The 18,571-nt window shown below is 46.4% G+C and overlaps 1 protein-coding gene across 15 annotated transcripts in view; it reads left to right on the top strand.

The window, feature by feature from the left end:
- Positions 1-18,571, top strand: part of TTPAL (alpha tocopherol transfer protein like) — a 36,665-nt gene that overhangs the window by 7,331 nt on the left and 10,763 nt on the right. For 4 of the 15 annotated variants that reach the window (XR_011430680.1, XR_011430684.1, XM_014735170.3 and 1 more), the window contains exon 2: positions 17,753-18,212. Coding sequence is in view for 8 of the 15 variants with exons in the window: in XM_014735170.3 (XP_014590656.1) it covers positions 17,768-18,212 (445 nt within the window). In the remaining 7 variants the exon portion in view is untranslated. Of the gene's footprint in view, positions 1-13,728; positions 14,350-17,752; positions 18,213-18,571 lie in introns of those variants that run through there. The other 11 variants (XR_011430683.1, XM_014735173.3, XR_011430685.1 and 8 more) reach the window with 9 other exon arrangements.

Genomic DNA, 18,571 nt, shown 5'->3' on the forward strand with positions numbered 1-18,571 from the left:
TTAATTCTCGGGGCCCCAGGGGAAGGCAAGGAGCGGATTTTGGTGGCTGAGGTGGGGCAAGACCCAGAGGGCACAGTGATTCATTCCTCCTCTAGCCGGTGGACATTTACTGAGGGCCTATTCTGTGCCAGGGGCCTTGCTGGGAGAAAGGTGGTGCCTGGACACTGTGACTCACCCAGAGTCACAGAGCGCCCTGGGGTGGGGGGATGACAGGGCAGGACCCTGGGTCCCCAACTCCACGGACCATGGTCTCACGACCACAAAAGAGACTGGGAGTGGCTTGTCCCTATGAGTGTTCACAGCCAATTCTTAAAGGCATCAAAATCCCACCTTAGAACCCTAGTGTATTGTTGTTTTTACAAAACAAAACCTACGTATCACAAAAGCTCAAATAATGCAGAGAAGTACAAAGAAGAAAGTTCCAAACATCGGAATTTTACCACCCAGAGAAAAACCACCCTTCACAGAGGAGCTGAACTAAGAGGTCAAGAGCACAGCCTTTGAGGCCAAAGTGCCCATGTCCACGTGACAGCTCGCACACAAGCTAGCTGTGCGACATTGATAGTGTTAACGCTCCTCTGCCTCAGTTTCTCCACTTGCAAAATTGTCTACTGGCGGCACCTGCCACACAGGGCTATTAGGAGCGTCAATGAGTTACTATTTACAGACACTTAGGACTATGATCATTCAGTGTGTCTTTCTCAGACATGCTTTGTACATACGTGCACTCCTGCTTGTGGTTTAGAACCTGATTTTTAAATAAACTCAGCAAGATATTCCAGGCATCTTTCCATGGCTATAAGCTTGTTTCAGTAAGGTTTTGATTTAAAGGCTGAGCATATTCAGGAGCCCCCTCCCCACTCTGGATCCACACTAGTGCCGCTTTGGAGGCTCTTTATTTTCTCCTGGCTCTGCACCCAGAGCTTTCCGCAGATCCCCAAGGCAATCCTGTGAGCCTCCATCCATCCCACAGGGGTAGAAACTAGGGCTCACAGACTGCGAATATCTTGCCCAAGGTCACAAAGACAGGACTTGAACTTCAAAATCTGGACTCCAGAGCTTCACCCTCAAGCTGTAGCCACCCTGCCATCAGGACTGAAAAACAGCACTGAGAAATCCAAGGGGGTTTTGGCGTCAAGTGCACCTGACTGTGCATTCCTGTTCCCCCAGTACTAGCCGTGTCAGCGTGGGCCGATTCCTTAACCTTCCTGAGCATCAGTTTTCTCATCTGTAAAATGGAGCCGCTGATACCCATCACACAACGTTGCTGCAGAGACGGCTGCTTTCTGGCTGACGGCTGTTGTTTCTGGAGCAGGAATGCCTGTGCGGCTCCACGCTGAGAGCTCTTTTGACAACATCTCCAACATCTCTTTTAGTTAATGAGAAGCACATAAAGAGCCTGGCAGACCAACAGCGGTGTTCGCTGCCTAGACTTTATATTTCACGAAGGCAGGGGCTTTGCGCATCGTGTGACTTCAAGACCTAAACAGTGCCTGGCACAGAGGAGATGCTCAAAAACATTTGTTGAATGAATGAATGACTCTAATTTAGCCAATATCAATGACAAACGCGCTCTGTTACTTACTAGGTATGTGACTTTGAGCTAGTTTTTTCACTCCTCTGAACTTTAATTTTCTCCTAGGTCTAATGGGTACAGTGATACTGGCAACATTTACTGAGTGCTAACTCTGTGCTGGGGCCCTGTGCTAAGTGTTTTATGTGTGATATCCCCTTTAAACTTTACAACACCCTCTGAGGTACTATTATTAGCCCATATTAAAGTTAAACTAGCTGAGGCACAGGAAAATTAATTCACCTGGCTAAGCCTTCACAAGTATTAAGAGGTGGAGCCAGGATTCAAACCCTCAGGCCTCTGACTCCAGAGTGCACCGCTTAACATTAGTCTTTAGTGCCTACCTAAGAGTAACCCACCCTTCTCCATCAACAGTAGACGGAGTAAATATTTTGCGGTACATTTGTGGGGTGGAATACCACACAGCAATGAAAAAGAGTAAGTTACTCATAGCCACAACAACATAGGGGAGCCAGGCACAAAAGATTACTAGAGTAGCAAGAGAAAATATAGGATGCCCAGGTAAATTTGAACTTCAGATAAACAATGAAATTTTTTTAGTGCAAATATGTCCCCCGGGAAATTCAAATTTAACTGGCATCCTGGATTTTTATGTGCTAAACCTGGCAACCCTAAATATTACGTATGTATGATTCCATTTATATGAAGTTCAAAAACAAGCAAAACAAATAAATAATAGAAGTCAGGATAGTGGTTGTCTTGGGCAGGGGCGGGGTGAGTGGAAAGGGTGTTAAAAAGTTATATATCCTGCTCCAGGTGGGAGTTACCAGTGTGTGTATGCTTGTAACAACTCACCAAGCTGCACACTTATTATTGGTACATTTTACAAGATTTGTGAATTGTGACTCCATTATAAAAAATGTTTTAAAATTCTAAAGAGCAATACACACTGTCTATAAAATCTTTAGTAATAGTATCTAAAATAAAGTTTGTGACTCTCTTAGCACATTTTAGGAGCTCATAGTAAGAACCCATCGTTTTACTTATAGTAAAAACCCTATGAGGGGGCCGGCCCGTGGTCGAATGGTTAAGTTCACACGCTCCGCTTTGGCGGCCCGGGGTTTCACCAGTTCAGATCCTGGGCGCGGACATGGCACCACTCATGAGGCCATGCTGAGGCAGTGTCCCACATGCCACAACTAGAAGGACCCACAACTAAAATATACAACTAGTTACCAGGGGGCCTTGGGGAGAAAAAGGAAAAATAAAATCTTTAAAAAAAAAAAGACCCTATGAATAGAAGCATAGCATTAGCTGATGTAGTGCCAGAAGGTAAGAGGATGGCGCAAAAAGACCGGGCAGGGCTCCGCTCTGCTGGCCACAGGGTCGCTAGCAGTAGGACTCAACGGCACAAACAGCAAACAAGTAAAAACTCAATAAATGGAAGCCATTGTTAAATGTAACAGCAGCATTCATGTCATCATCGTTATCATCACCGCCTTCTGAGACGCTCTCTACTGCAGGCTGATTGGAGTGCCCTCAAGTGCCTGCATTTTGTCACAGCACTTCAGTTACTGCAAAGAATATGGTTTATCCAGGCCTGGAGTCTCCATTCCAAAGGGCAAGGCTTTGCTTTTGCTCCAAGACCGCATAAGAAAGTACCAGAATCCACATGAGACTAATGGGTCCCAAGTCCAACTCCAGCCCTGCCCGTGACAGCCCCCTGAGCTGCGTCAGAAGGAAGGCAGAGGGAATGCGCAGGTCTGCCTCTCTCTGTTTCACTGTCGAATCGCAATTGCAAACATTATCTCGTTTCGCAGGAACTCACATGGTATATTTGAAAGTAGTACTCGATGGGCTACAAATGCTTTCACACTAAGAACAACCACACCAGCTTTCAGTGAGCGCTTGCTGTGTGCTGGCACTGTGCTAAGAGATGGACGTCTGTTTTTTCCTTTAATCCTTAAAATGACCTGTGAGGCATTCTGAGCCTGCTTTTTTCCCCTCACAAGTACGCTTTGGGCATCTTTCCATGTCAATAAATATAGCCGTGGCGGTAAGTACTTGATTCAAAGGCTGAGAAACTTAAACAGTCAGCAGCCGCTGCCCAGGTGAAGATCAGTAATAGTTAACATTTATTGAATGTTTATTACACACCAGGCCCTACACTAATTGTTTAATATGAACTATCTCTTATTTGATCCTTGAGGCAATCTCCAAGTAGCTTCTACTATTATTCAGATGATTCCAAGGTCAGGCAGCTGGTGTAAATGGCAGAGCTGAGATTCAAACTCAGGTTGGTCTGATTCTGACACTGGGCTCTCAGTCAGCATATCTGAAGGACAATATGGGGAGGGAAGGTCCCCAAGTAGAGAAAGGAGCCACTGACAAATCCTAAAGGCAGGCAGAAGGGTGGTGTGGGCCAAGGCCACGGGGGAGGCAATTTCTGAAAAGCCACAGTCTGCCACGGAGGGGACAAGAAGGCTTCCGGGAGGTGGCACCATTTGGACCGACTGTGTCTCCAGCCAAAGAAAGGAGAGCTTTTAATAACTTACCATCTCCTGAAGGGTTTCACATCAGGCACACGTGGGTCCAAATCCTAATCGTGCCACTCTCTAGTTTCTTTTTTAAAAACAGCATGATTGAGGTATAATTAATGTACAATAAACGACACCTATTTAAACTGCGTAATTTGATGAGTTTTGGCATACGTACATATCCCATGAACCCGTCACCACAATCGTGATGATGCACGTTTCCATCACCCCAGGTTTCCTCGTGCCCCTTTATAAGCCATCTTATCGCACCCCCCATTCCCAGGCAACCACGGTCTCTGTAGATTACTTTCTTTCACTATAGAGTACTTTCAACTTTCTGGAATTTTATAGAAATAGAATCATACAATTTGTACTCTTGTCTGACATTTCATTGAGCATAATTATTTTGAGATTCATCCATGTTGTTGCATACATCAATAGTTTGTTCCTTTTTATTGCTAAATCGTATACACGTGTGTGTGTAGGTATATACAGTTTCCCCCATTCCCCTATGCATGGACATTTTCCCGCCAGTTTTTGGCTATTATAAATAAAGCTGCTAAGAACATTCACGTACTGTCTTTGAATGGACAAATGCTTTCATCACTCTTGGGTAAATACCCAGCAGTGTGATTGCCGGGTCATATAAGTATATGTTTAACTTTTTAAGAAACTGCTGCAAACTATTTTCCAAAGTAGTTGTACCACCTTGCATTCCCACCAGCAGTCGCTAGGGAGAGTCCTTTTAATTTTAGCCATTCTAGATGAACCACTGTTTTTAACCTGTGGACCCCACTGATGGTTCCTTAGCCTTTCTGAGCCTCAGTTTCCTCATGTGTAAAGTGGAGATAGTCATACCAACTCTGAAAGGTAGTGAAGACATGGTGAACCAGCGCATAGGCAACATATAGTATAGAGACTAGCACATAGTAGGTGTTTCATAAAAGGTGGCTCTTTTATTACAATTGAACCCCAGCCATCCCGTGATCTGGAGACTTACCCCAGGACACAGCATCTTCAACTAGAGGGCCCTAGTAACTCCTTCCTCAGTCCTTAGGAATCTGACATCCAACTTTAGCTTCTCGCTGCCGCCATCCAGCTCTGCCCCTCCATTAGGCTTTGTGGGACAGGGCCCAAGCTGAGCCCTTGTAGGTGTTTTCTGCCCAGGCTGGTCCCTGGGAAACACTCAAGCAGCCTTTGTCCTGAGGCACCGGGGAGTATGGGCTGACCTCAGCACACCCTCTCTCTGGCTCCCTCACTAGTGTAGTGGGGCAGCCCAGCTCTCCCAGTTTCTAGATGTCCCTGCCCACATCAGACCATTGGACCCCCATATAGGGGTCACATGTTAAGCTCTCCAATTAGTCCCCCCAGAGGAGCCCTCCGTACCTCATTCCACCCTTCTAAGAAGATGGCCACCAAAAGATTCCTTGCCCCCTCTTCCCTCATAAGAGCACTGTGGGTGAATGTGGGGAGAATAATCCATAGGGGGTTCTGAGTGGTCGTGGACAAATTTTAGCAGCTGTGGGCTTTGGACTGTGCTCTTGAAAGATGATTGCTGGCTGTCACAGCAGAGCTTTCGAGTAGCATTGTACAAGTCATGTCCACCCTCTGAGGCTCAGTTTTCTCACATCTTCATGGAGGGGACACAACCCAACAGGGTTGTTGGGAGGGCTGAGTGACACGATGAATCTACAGACCGTTGCCGGATCTGCCTCTCCGGGATTCCACGATCCTGGACCTGCAGCTCCATCTTCATGTGACTGTTTCCCGGTGAGTTTCCTCTCTGGGCCTCAGCGTTCTCACCTGTCAAATGGTACTCTGCCTGATAACATCTCCAACAGGCTGGTCGGGTGAATACATATAAAGTGCTGGCGTTTGGTAAGAACTCGGTCCTGCTGGGTGTTAATAATACAGTGGAGGGTAGGCTGAGTGGGCTCTTAGGCTGGTAGTGGTGGGGTAGGGGGTATGGAGTCTCTACCCCTCCTTGTCCCCTACCATTCTAGGCCTTGTTTTGGAAATGCTCCAGCCAGACTGGGATCTAGGGAACGGAGAGGACGCTCTGTACCTCCAAGCAGCCGTGCTGAATCAGGTTAGAAAATCAATGTGTGACCAGAAAACACAGCTGGGCTCTCACCTCTTCTGGGAAATCCGCACAGCCAGACCCGCGCATGTCTTTATCTCCCGCTTAGAGAGGTAGCCAGCTCTCTTCTGAGTCCTGATTCCGAGGCTTGTGAGCAAAAGGCTGGCACACACAGTGACAGAAGGTTCTGGCTCCTTGAAGCACACCAGGCTCATGGGTCACAAGCTTCACACGACCCCCGGGTAGTGGTCAGGTTTGTCCGGCACTTGCCAAGCTGCTGACTTCTCCCAGCCCTAGTCTGGACGCTTCTCAAGCCAAGTCAGGCTCTGGACGGCTGGTTGGGCAACTCATGACCTCAGACTGGGTCAGATCCATCAGGTGAGCATCTGTTTAAGAGTATGGAACATTTTGTCCTTTAGAATCCCAAGGGCCAAAGACTATGAACCTTCCCCATGCACAATTCAAACTCCTGACACTGCCTTTTACTTTGGGCAAGTTCCCTTACCTCTCTGAGTTCCAGTTTTCCCATCTTGTTTTCATGTACTAGTTGTAATAATTTTATACGAAGATTTTCTCTTTTTTTTTAAAGACTATTTTTCCTTTTTCTTCCAAAGTCCCCCAATACATAATAGTTGTGTATTTTTAGTCGTGGGTCCTTCTAGTTGTGGCATGTGGGATGCCGCCTCAGCGTGGCCTGATGAGCAGTGCCATGTCCAGGATTCGAACCCTGGGCGGCTGAAGTGGAGCGAGCAAACTTAACCAGTTGGCCACGGGGCTGGCCCCAGAGATTTTTTCTTAATCTGTTATTTGGTTACCAAGTGGTACAATTCATATAGGAAAGGTGAGCTAAATACTGGATTCTTTCCTTTTATTTACCTAGTTTTCAAGAATATAATTTGTTTCCATGCCATCTTTAGAAGGTGATCAATTAGTGTTTTCGATGATGAATTCAGTGATTAAAACATATTTGATGAGTTTCAATCAATTGCAATTACTATCTTTGTGGCAGCTGAAATTGTATCACCTTCAGGTTGGTTTCCAAGTCCCTTTGATAGCTTTCTACTTATCTGGTATGACAAGATGTTACAGGCTCATCTTGTATACTTCCTGCTACAAATCTGGAAACAGCAATTTCTCCAAGAGGTCCCTTTATTTTTTTGAACAGAAAATGGCGTTTCAGGACTACAATCTGAGTGCTAGGTAAACTCACTGGTGCTATATTGGTCATTGTTTCTAGGCCTTTTTAGTGAATAGAAGTAGGAATTTTATATATAGATAGAGATTTTATCATATATATATATAAATAATATATATTAGACATTTTTGTTTTCAAGAACGCAGGAGATGATAAAATTGAAAGATTCTACAATTAGTGATTTCCTTTAGCCCACTTTACACAGACAACAGTCTCAGAATAACAGCAGGAAAGCTACTACAACCAATTAGAAGACTGAAAATGGATACAAAAATTTTTGCATACACTGTGTCCGTTCTCCACCAGGATGGGGGCTGCACTATAGCTACATTGTTAGAACATAGATGAATTTTATTACCTTTCAACCATCACTTAGTCTTAGTTCTACAAGTAAACATATATTGAATGCTTCCCACCAGTTCTTATGTCAGCATCTCTCTAGTCACGTTGTTGGTCTGATTCTCGTTCTCCAGTAGACTCCTCAGGAGGAACTTACGGAAAAAAATACTCCCCAAGTGCTCACAAGTTGATAATAGCTATTTAGAGAAGGTCAGTTTTGCTGAAGATAAAATCCTTGGCTCGTCCTTTCTTTCTTCGAGCGTCTTAAAGGATGCCATTTTCTTCTGGCACTCGCATAAAGCATTGCTGTTGAAGAGTCTGATGACAATCTCATTTTCTTTCTTTTTGCCTGGATACCCAAGATGCCTAAAGATTTTTTTTCTTTCTCTTTATAAACCAGTAATTTTATCAAATGATGTCTTGATATTGGTTATTCTGGGTCAATGATGTATTCCTGTGCTTTGTTTTATTTTTTTCCTTCAGTGACTCCTATTATTGACGTGTTGGATTTTCATTGCCCATCTTCTTATTGATCAATTTCTCTGAAATTCTTTTAGGTCTGTTTAATTTTCATTTTTAAAAATTGCTCCCTTTTCACTTTCTATTTATCTCAAAACTCTATTTGTTGATTTTATTTTTTCATTTGCTCTTATATTCCATTTAGTTTACTTTTCATTAAAAATTTTTTTCTTTTATCTCTAGTTCTATCAAGAGTTCTGACACCTCATTTCTGAATTTTTATAATTCTAATTTATGTTCTTTTTTGTCTTATATAATCTTGTTGGCGTCTTTTAACTTGTTCTCATCTTTTTTTTAAAAGAAAAGTCTTCCTGGAATGCTTTCACTGTCTGTAGGGATATTATTCTGCTCCTTATTCTCTCTCTCTCTCTCCCTCCCTCTGTCATAGTCATTTTATTTTCCCAGGATTTAACTTTGATACTTTTCCATTGCTCATTTTTATGTGAGATTAATTTTTTCTGAACATTTAGAAGGAAGCTCGCTTAAGATAGTTTTTTTATCTTCACAGAGCTCTCCCTTCTGTTGTTTCTGCATATTGTTAAAAATATATATACGTGGCTTGCTTTCTGAGGATTTCTGGCTCTGTTCCCCACCCCTACTTTTATCCTGCCCTTCTCTTTCCTTTATTTCTGCTTTCCCTATCCTGCCCAATTTTGATTCCTTTCTCAGTAATTTCTCCTCATTATGAGGCTTGTCCTGGAAAGAAGACTTGGTGGTCAAGAATTCACAGGGATTGAACTCTGTTAGCCGATGGACCCTATGGCAGACCCCTTGCGCTCACCGGCTACTGGCATTAACAAAACCCTCCCCAGTTTCAGCTACAGTTCTCAGATGGCCCCGCCATGGTTTCCCATGAATACAGGTTGCAATTTTGGGATTCTCCAGTTGTGTGGTTTCCCAGACACCTGTTACTTCCCTTTTATTTCTCCTACGCAGAGGCCCCAGTGGCACACAGGCCTTGTAGCTATTGCTGATTTGTCCTCACCCACTTGTTTTTTTTTAATTTGTGAAGATACCTATCACCTAGTTTTGTTGTAAATGTCTTTCTGGAATTTTGTTTCTGTTTTTATGTGGGGTTGTGGGAGGAATCACACCTCTGCAGGGTGTCACTGCTTCATCTTACCAGAATTCCCCAAGGGCTATCATTTTTATAAACGAGGAAACTGAGCCCCAGGGAGGTGATTTGCCTAAGATCACACAGCTAGTGACAGAGGATAAATGTCTGTGAGAGCACCTGCTGTCCTGCCTGGCACAGAGAAGATGCCTAATGTACACAACTCCGTCCCTGTCTCCTCTCCATCTTCCTCTCTGCTTCCACCTGTCAGTGTCTTTTCAGGATTCTGTTACTGACAATTAAATGAGATTATCCAGGCAAAGAGCTCATCACACTCCCAACGAAAAGCATTCAATAAACGGTAGCTGCGCATATAGAATTTATGGCTGAAGAAACCAAGGGTTACAGATGTAAGCAATTGCTCCAAGTTAACTCTCTGGTTAGTGACACAGAGAGGACTTGGCCTCAGGTCTGTCTGACCAGATGCCGACTTTCTTTCTCCTATACCAATGGTTCTCAACTGGGGGCAATTTTGTCCTGCGGGGGTTATTTGGCAATGTCTGGAGACATTTTTGGTTTTCACCACTGTGAGCGTAGGGTGCTACTGTCATCCAGTGGGTAGAAGCCAGGGATGCCATTAAACACCCTACAATGTACAGGACAGCCTAATCCCCCCCCCCCCCAACAAAAACCTGCCTAGCCCCAAATGTCTATAGTGCCAAGGCTGAGAGACTCCGCCCTCCACCACGGTGCTATCCTAAACAAGCCTTACCTTAGAATCGCACTAAGGCTGCTCCAGGAGATTGTCTAACTCAGTATCACACGCCTTGAAAACAGAGATAGCTCAGGCATTTCCGGCCTCCTCCACACATACCCAATGCCCAGATTTCTTTTTTCAGAGACGAGATGAAGCTAGGAAGGCAAGATATTTGTATCCCTCCAACCAAGACATGGGGCAAGCTACCCTTCCTCTGGTGACCTTTCTGCCCCCAAGTGGGGTGGTCATAACCAATCAACAGACATCTCATGATACAACGTACCAGAACTCTGTGCATGCCATCCCACTGTATCTTCCTAAGGACCCCCTAAACAGGAGGCACCATCCCCCATTTTACACATGAAGAAATGGGTCTTTCAAGGGGTAGTTCAGAGTCTGTTACTTCCGAGTGTGCAAGGCAGGGATGTAGAAGATAGAAACTCAAATCCCGGCTCAACCACAGAGCCATCAAGTGACCGCAGGCAAGTTCTTCTTCTCTGAGCCTGTTTCCCAACCTGGAAGAACAAAAGGGCAGGATCACATGACCTCTAAGGCAAAGCAAAATTTGGAGCTGTGGTGTCATACAGACTTGGGTTCAAATCTCACCCTTTCACTGACTATCTTGAGTCCCCAGGCAAGTGACTTTTCCTCTCTGGGTTCAGTTTCCTCATCTGCAGAGGAGACAATCCTAGCTTTCTGTTCACAGCATTTTAGTAAGTCATAACTGAAATCATACAAGCGAACTGTTTAGCACAGTGCCTGGCGTATATGATTCCTCAAGTAATTGGACCTCTTTTTGTTGTCATTGTTGTTTATCTGAGACTCTTCCAATCCTGAGCTAACTTGGTTCTAGATAACACCAGGAGGAACCAAAAATAATGGCCCTCAATTGAGGGATGGAACAGGGACTTCTGGGGCATCTCTGAATCTCCTCCCAGCCCTTCCCTGCCCTTAGACCAGGCTCTGGACCTATGTTCCTCTCCTCCTGCTGGCAGAATGTGGGATTGCAACCCGGACTCTAGGTACCACCAGTGGATCCTGGGTCTGGGCTGAGGCGTTTATTCCAACGCCTAGGACAGCATGGTTTGGACACGGTCATCCCTCACCCTTTGCCACAAGAGCTACCATTTCTAAAACACTTACCGTTTGCCTGGCATGGGGCAAGGTGTTTCCTCTTATGAGCTCATTTAATCAGCTTTTTGCCCATGAGGAACTAGAGGCTTTTGGAAGTTTGAGTGACCTGGCCAAGGTCACATAGCTGGAATTAGCGTTGCCAGACTGCGGTAGGCTGAATAACAGCACCCCAAAGACATCCTCGTCCTGATCTCTGGAACCTGCGAATATCTTACCTTGTATTTTTTTTTTTTTAAGATTTTATTTTTCCTTTTTCTCCCCAACCCCCCCAGTACATAGTTGTATATTTTTAGTTGTGGGTCCTTCTAGTTGTAGCATGTGGGACGCCACCTCAGCATGGCCTGATGAGCGGTGCCATGTCCACGCCCAGGATCCGAACCAGTGAAACCCTGGGCTGCCAAAGCGGAGAGCGTGAACTTAACCACTCGGCCACGGGGCCGGCCTCCTTACCTTGTATAGTGAAAGGAACTTTGCAGGTGTGATTAAATTAAGGATCTTGAGGGGGCTGGCCCCGTGGCCGAGTGGTTAAGTTCACGCACTCCGCTGCAGGCAGCCCAGTGTTTCGTTGGTTCGAATCCTGGGTGCGGACATGGCACTGCTCATCAAACCACGCTGAGGCAGCGTCCCACATGCCACAACTAGAAGGACTCACAACGAAGAATATACAACTATGTACCGGGGGGCTTTGGGGAGAAAAGGAAAAAATAAAATCTTTAAAAAATTAATTAATTAATTAATTAAGGATCTTGAGATAGGAGACTATCCTAGATTGTCTGAGTGGGTCTAATGTAATGACAAGAGTCCTTGTAGGAGGGAGGCAGGACACACTGTATCTCTAGTCAACACTAATGTATTGTACACTTAAAAGTTTGTGAAGAGGGGCTGGCCCTGTGGCCAAGTGGTTGAGTTCGCATGCTCCGCTTCAGTGGCCCGGGGTTTCGCAGGTTCGGATACTGGGCATGGACATGGCACCGCTCATCAGGCCATGCTGAGGCAGCATCCCACATGCCACAACTAGAAGGACCCACAACTAAGAATATACAGCTATGTACCAGGGGGCTTTGGGGAGAAAAAGGAAAAAATAAAATCTTTTAAAAAAAATTTAAAAAAAATTTGTGAAGAGAGTAGAGCTCATGTTAAGTGTTCTTAGCACAAGAAAATAAAAAGGTTTTCTGAAAAGGGAGTCAGGAGGATCAGAGTTAGTGGCAGATGTGACAACAGAAGAGGTTGAAATGATTTGAGGAAGGGGCCACGAATCATGGAAGTCAGGTGGCCTCCAGAAGCTGAAAAGGCAAAGAGATGGATTTTCCCCTGAAGTCCCAGAGAGAATTCATCCCTGCCAACACCCTGATTTTAGACTTCTGACCTGCAGAATTGTAAGAGGACAAATGTGTGTTTTTTCAAGCCACTAGGTTTGTAGTAATTTGTTATAACAGCCACAGGAAACTAATACACAGATTTAGCAAAAATAAAAATAAAAAAACAGGATGCCCAGTCAAACTTGAATTTCTGATAGACAATTTTTTTAGTATAAGTATTTCTCAAACGTTGCATGAGACATACTTAAAAACAAATTGTTGTTTATCTGAAATTCAAATGTAATTGAGTGTTCTGTATTTTATCTGGCAGCTCTAGAAATGGTAGAGCTGAGAGCAGAAGCCAAAACTCATGACTCCCTGGCACCCCCCTCCCCTCCTCCACTCCCCCTGCACAATCTAGCATCTGGCACAAACTGCCATGTTCCCGTGGCCTTCCTGGGTCAGTCCCCACCTCCCTCTTGTCACTGGGGTAAGGAAAGGAAGAGATTGTTTAAGGTCATCTCTTGGATATTCCTTTGGGCTCTGAGTCCTCCTGGACTACAGAATTTCTCTCTAGAAATGGTTTAGCTTCTTAATTTTGCCAGAAAAAGGGACCTAGGGGATTTGTCTCAAAGTTGTAGTTGCACAAAATGTGGGGGGGGGGGGGGGGGAGTTGGGGGTTTTAATAGACTAGGGGTGGGGGCTAGTAAAGCCTTTTTCAAGCTACCACTTTCTGAAGGGGACTTCAAGAACCCCAAAGCAGGAAACAATTATTGAATCAGGAGTTTAGGGCAAGAATCGTTACATATTAGGAAACTGAAGCCCAAGGGTGAAATGGGGACTTGCCCAAGGCCACTCAGCTAACGACAGACACAGATGTGCTCGGGAGCGGAATCTCCCCCTTTGAAGCAGCCAGTCCTGACGGCAGCTATGGCGGGAAGAATCCTGGAATGCTAATCCCGAGGTCTAGGTCCGAAACCCTTTACTTTATCGATTGACAGTTTCCCTTTCATGAAATAGGAGAATTCCATAAATACAAGGATTTAATGAAATAACGGATAAAAAACACCAGGTACATGGCAGTATGTTCTCGGAAAGCGGCAGCTTCTTCTTTCCTTCTCTGGGCCTCAGTTTCCCCTTCCATACTATCTAATCCTGCTCGCGCCCCCTGTTCCACCCCGCCCCTCCCAGGCTCAGATCCCAGAGCGCAGAGGCCCGGCCGCCAGGGGGGGACAGAGGGCTGGCACTGCGGCGAGACGTCGCACATGCGCACTCACGGGCGGCGCCCCGCCTTCCCACGCCCTGTGCACGTCACTTCCGGCGCGAGGGGCCGGGCCGGCCGGGCAGGGAGTGCGGGTCGCTTCTGCGCGCGCTGCCGGACGAGGCTCCCGCCGCCCATTGACCCGCGCTCCGCCCCGTAGCCGGGCCGGTGAGTGCCCGCGATCCCCTCCGTGTGCCTCGGGGGCCGGGGAGAGGGGCCCCTGAGAGGGAGGGATAACCGGAAGTGGGAGACCCGAGGAGAAAGAGAGACCCCAGGAAATGGGGACACCTGGGGAAGGGGTGACAACCAGAAATGAGGGGCCTCGGAAGGCTGTCGACGGGACGTGGGGTCTCTGGGGCTCCAGGAGCCGTGGCTTCCTGACCTCTCCTTCTTGGGGTGGGGTGGGGAAGAAGGTGATGCTCTCCAACTGATGGGTTCCAGGTGAGGAAGATGCCCGGCTTCTCCCTAACAAATGGTGTTTGCACCCATCCCTCTACCGCCGCATCAGTTCGTTCACCAGACTGTCACTGAGTCCTGCACTGTGCTTGACACTGCCGAGGCCCTAGAGATTAAACAGGAAGCTGCAGGTGGGGTGTAGAGCCCACTCTGGGGCTAGACGCATCCCCGCTCGGCCTCACCAGGTGTGTACCTTTGGGCACACATCATCCGCTAAGATTTACTGAGCACATCACGTGGCAGGCACTGGGGATAGCAGTGAAGGTGGCAGGCGAGTTGTCTGTCCTCGTGGGGTTTACATTCTAGTGGGCAGTTTCCTCCTTTGTAAAATAAGTACAGTAATGGTGCTCTCACCAAATATCGTGAAGGTTAAAGGAGAGGTATAAAGTGCTTATCACGATTCTTGATACTTGGTAAAATGCTGGAGCACATATCTCTTTTCATCCTTCCACTGTGAGTTAAACTTCGTAAGGCAAAGAATTACATTGTTCACTGTTGTTTTCTTGGTGCTTGTGAGCACAGAGCCTGACATGTATGGTAGCTGATCAGTAATTTGATAAACGAATGGGTGGTGAAACTGCCTTTAAGGAGTTTCATGACACTGGATGGCAATTTCTGAGAGAAAAATAGGAACCCAGTGCTGTGGAAAACTGGAAGGAATCACGCTGGGGGAGTCAGAGAAGGCTTCACAGAGGAGGTGACATTGAAGCTAGGCCTGGAAGGTGATGAGTTGTCTGGTTGGGAATAAACAAAGAGAGGAAGTTCCAGGCAGAGGTGTCAGAAATGCACGAGGTGTTTCGAAAGTGGTGGGTCATTTATTTGTTTTGGCTGGCATTTAATGTGCATTGAGATGGAAGGTGGGAGAGAGGCTAGGCCTGTAGCCCATGGACACTACAGTCTGCCTTCCAGATAAGCACTGGATTGGGATTAGAGGCATGTGTTGGTGACTCCCATGGAAACACCCTAGGGTGGGTCCCATGAGCCATGATTGTTGTTCTCTTCCTCACTCAGGATACCTCTGCCAAGCAAATTAAACTCATTCAACAAATATTTATGGAGTGCAGACTATGTGTCTGATACCCTGTTAGGTGCTGAATTTAAGGTGATGAACAAGGCAGATGTAGTCTACAAATTACCTTACCGACAGTTACAAGAGTAGGAGGGGCTATGCCAAGGAGCTCCTGTTGGGGAGGCTCCTAACCTGGCCTGAACTCAGAGGAGGCTTCCTGCTTCAAGCACCATCATCTCTTGCTTAGATTACTTGCAAGAGCCTCTAAATGGTCTTGTCACTTCTGTCCTTATCCTCCTACAGTCCACTCACAAAACAGCCGAGTGATCCTTTTAAGATACAAATCAGATTGTGTCACTGTAAACCCTCCAGAGCTCCCACCAACCTCAGTAAAAGTCAAAGTTCTTACTGGCCTGCCAATCCCTGTACCAGTGCGGCCCCAGCACCTCTCTAAATTCATCTGCTCATACTCTCTGCCGTGCTCATTTGCCTCTAGCCACACTCACCTCTTTGCTGTTCCTTGAAAAAGCCAGGAATGTTCCTGCTTGAGGCTTTGCACTTGCTCTTCTCCCAGATGTCTGCATGACATGCTGCCTCATCTTCATCTTTGCTCAAATGTCACTCAAGTGAGGCCTTCCCTGCCCACCCTACTTAAAATTGCACCTCCCATCCCCAGATACATCCAGCCCCCTTCCCTGCTCTGTTTCTCTCCCCGGCACTTACCCTCTTCTAGTAGACTGTATAGTTTATTTTGCTTATAGTCTCCTCCACTAGAATCTAAGCTCAATAAAGGCAAGATTTTTCATTTGTTCACTGTTCTATCCCCAGTGCCTGGAAGAGAGCTTGGTCTGTACTAAGTGCTCAATATTTGTTGAGTGGATGAAGTAGCATCTAATTGGACTTGAGGGTGAATCAGTCAGATGAAGAACCGGAGGAAGAGCATGCTAGTGGGAGGAAACAGGATGTGCACAAGACAAGAAAACACATCTTTGGGAGGAAGTGAAAGAAGCTGGGTGGGGCTGGAGGTTAGAATGCAAGGAATGAAGTGGGCAGACCTAAGATTGAGAGGCAATGACCTGGTCTCTCTGGCTGGGGGGAGACTGGCAATGTGCAAAGACCCCAAGATGGTCCCTGCCTTCCTGGCTGAGCTCAGAGTGGGGGATCATCGACAGCCCATGGACGGGAGCTTGGGCTTTGGAACTGGGCTGCCCTGCTGCTACCTTATTCCTGGGATATCTAAGGCAATTGCTTTGTTTTTGTTTTTCCTTCAGTAAGTGTGTTGGTTCACTTCTTCTAAGAAGCAGACACTAGGATGCGATTAGCCGTGCAAGACATTTATTGGAGGCAATGCCTGTGAAGCATAAAAGGAAGGGGAGCTGGAGAAGTCAGGGAGAATCTTCAGGCAGCCGTGCGAGTCTGGCCCCTGTGAAGGAGGTTTGGGCAGGAAGTCTCAGACTGGAGTGCATTTCCATGAAAGGTTCAGCCAGGCCAGGCTGGTAGGGCATCCTCTAGGCGAAGTTGCCTGTTAGAGGAGGCGTGGGTCTCCCTCAGTCACTGGCTGGGGGCAGTCTGGAAAATATAGCATCCACTGGATGATGGATCCAGAGGGACAGCAGCTGAGGCCATCCGCCAGTTATGCTCCACCCCAACAGAAGATCTGATCAGCTCAGTTTCGTGGCCATGATAAGTCACATGTGTATGGTAAAAAATTAAAACAGCAGTGAAAAGTCTCTCTCCCACCTTAAATGTCCAATTGCCCAGTTCAGTTCCCTGGGAACACTGGTAACAGTTTCTTTTTATCTCCTTCCAGAAATTTTAGGTGCATTCATAAGTGTATATGTGTATATATTTAAAAAACATAAATGTGATTATTTTATGCACACTGTTCTGCAGTTTACTTTTTCCTTAATATGTCAATTCATAAAGATCTGCCTAAATTCCTTTTCATAACTGAATGGTATCCCATTCATATGGTAATACTATTTAATCAGTCTTCAACTGGTATGCAATTAAAGTGTTTCCAGTCTTTTGCCATTATAATCAATATTTGTAATCATCATCTTTGTGTATGCGTTTTGCGTACACTTACAGGTATAGGTCCTAGAAGTGGAATGCTGAGCCAAAGGGTATGTGGTTTTAAATTTGGTAGATACTGACAAGCTGCCTTCTAAAGAGGCTGTGCCAATTTATTCTCCCACCCGCAGCAAGCATATCAGAGTAATTGTTTTGTATTTTTGGCAATCTGAATTTCAAAGTTGTTTTAATTCACATTTCTTTAATTATGAGTTAAGTTGAGCACCTGTTCATACATCTGTAAGCAAGGCCGTGGTGTCTGCTGAGGAGTGTGTCTCTCCTGCCCTAGCTGCCTGGGTGCCTCCATGGAGATTCTAACTTCATTCGGCCTGGGGTTGCACCTGGGTGCCTGGTTCAGCTCCAGTTCATTCTCCTGCTTGAGAACCACTGCTCTGAAGTTACTTGGCTTGACAAAAACATTCGTCTGCCTACATCATGATGTCCTGGGGTTTGAAATGAGCATCGCTGGGCTTTATTAACTCCACTTGGGGCTTTTGTTTTGGCAGGAATCCTGGTAGCTAATGTCAGAAGAAAGTGACTCTCTGAGAACCAGCCCTTCTGCGGCCTCTCTTTCTGAAAATGAGCTGCCGGCACCGCCCGAGCCTCCTGGCTATGTGTGCACTCTGTCAGAAGAACTGGTCACCAAAGCCAGGGAAGAGCTGCAGGAGAAGCCGGAATGGAGACTTCGAGATGTCCAGGCCCTCCGTGACATGGTGCGGAAGGAGTACCCGAACCTGAGCACCTCTCTCGACGACGCCTTCCTGCTGCGCTTCCTCCGAGCCCGCAAATTTGATTATGACCGGGCCCTGCAGCTCCTCATTAACTACCACAGCTGCAGGAGAAGCTGGCCCGAAGTCTTCAATAACCTGAAGCCGTCGGCCTTAAAAGATGTCCTTGCTTCTGGATTCCTCACCGTGCTGCCCCACACCGACCCCCGGGGCTGCCATATCCTCTGCATCCGCCCAGGTATTGCCCTAGGCTGTTCCAGGGGGTGTGTGTACAGTTTGGGACATGTCTGTCCAGCATCCTCTCTCCCTTTCCTATTCCCTTTTGTCCCCTCTCTGTCTTACTCAAGGCTCTTTTGATGGCAGATGACAAAAACCTGCTCAACCAGGCTTAAGAAAAAAGATAGGATATAGTCTAAGGAGACAGGAGCATCTCACAGAACCAGAGAGCTCTCATAGGCCCTGGAACCGAGAACCAGAATCTGGTTCATTCCCCCATCAGGAACTAAGACAAAGACAGCCTTTCTCCCTGTCTCTGCTTCTGTGTCTCAGTCTGTGCATCTCTCTGGGCCACACGTTTCTGCTGCCCTTTGCATATCT

This window comes from Equus caballus, chromosome 22 (genome assembly GCF_041296265.1).
Source record: "Equus caballus isolate H_3958 breed thoroughbred chromosome 22, TB-T2T, whole genome shotgun sequence".
In the NCBI taxonomy this organism is placed as follows: domain Eukaryota; kingdom Metazoa; phylum Chordata; class Mammalia; order Perissodactyla; family Equidae; genus Equus; species Equus caballus.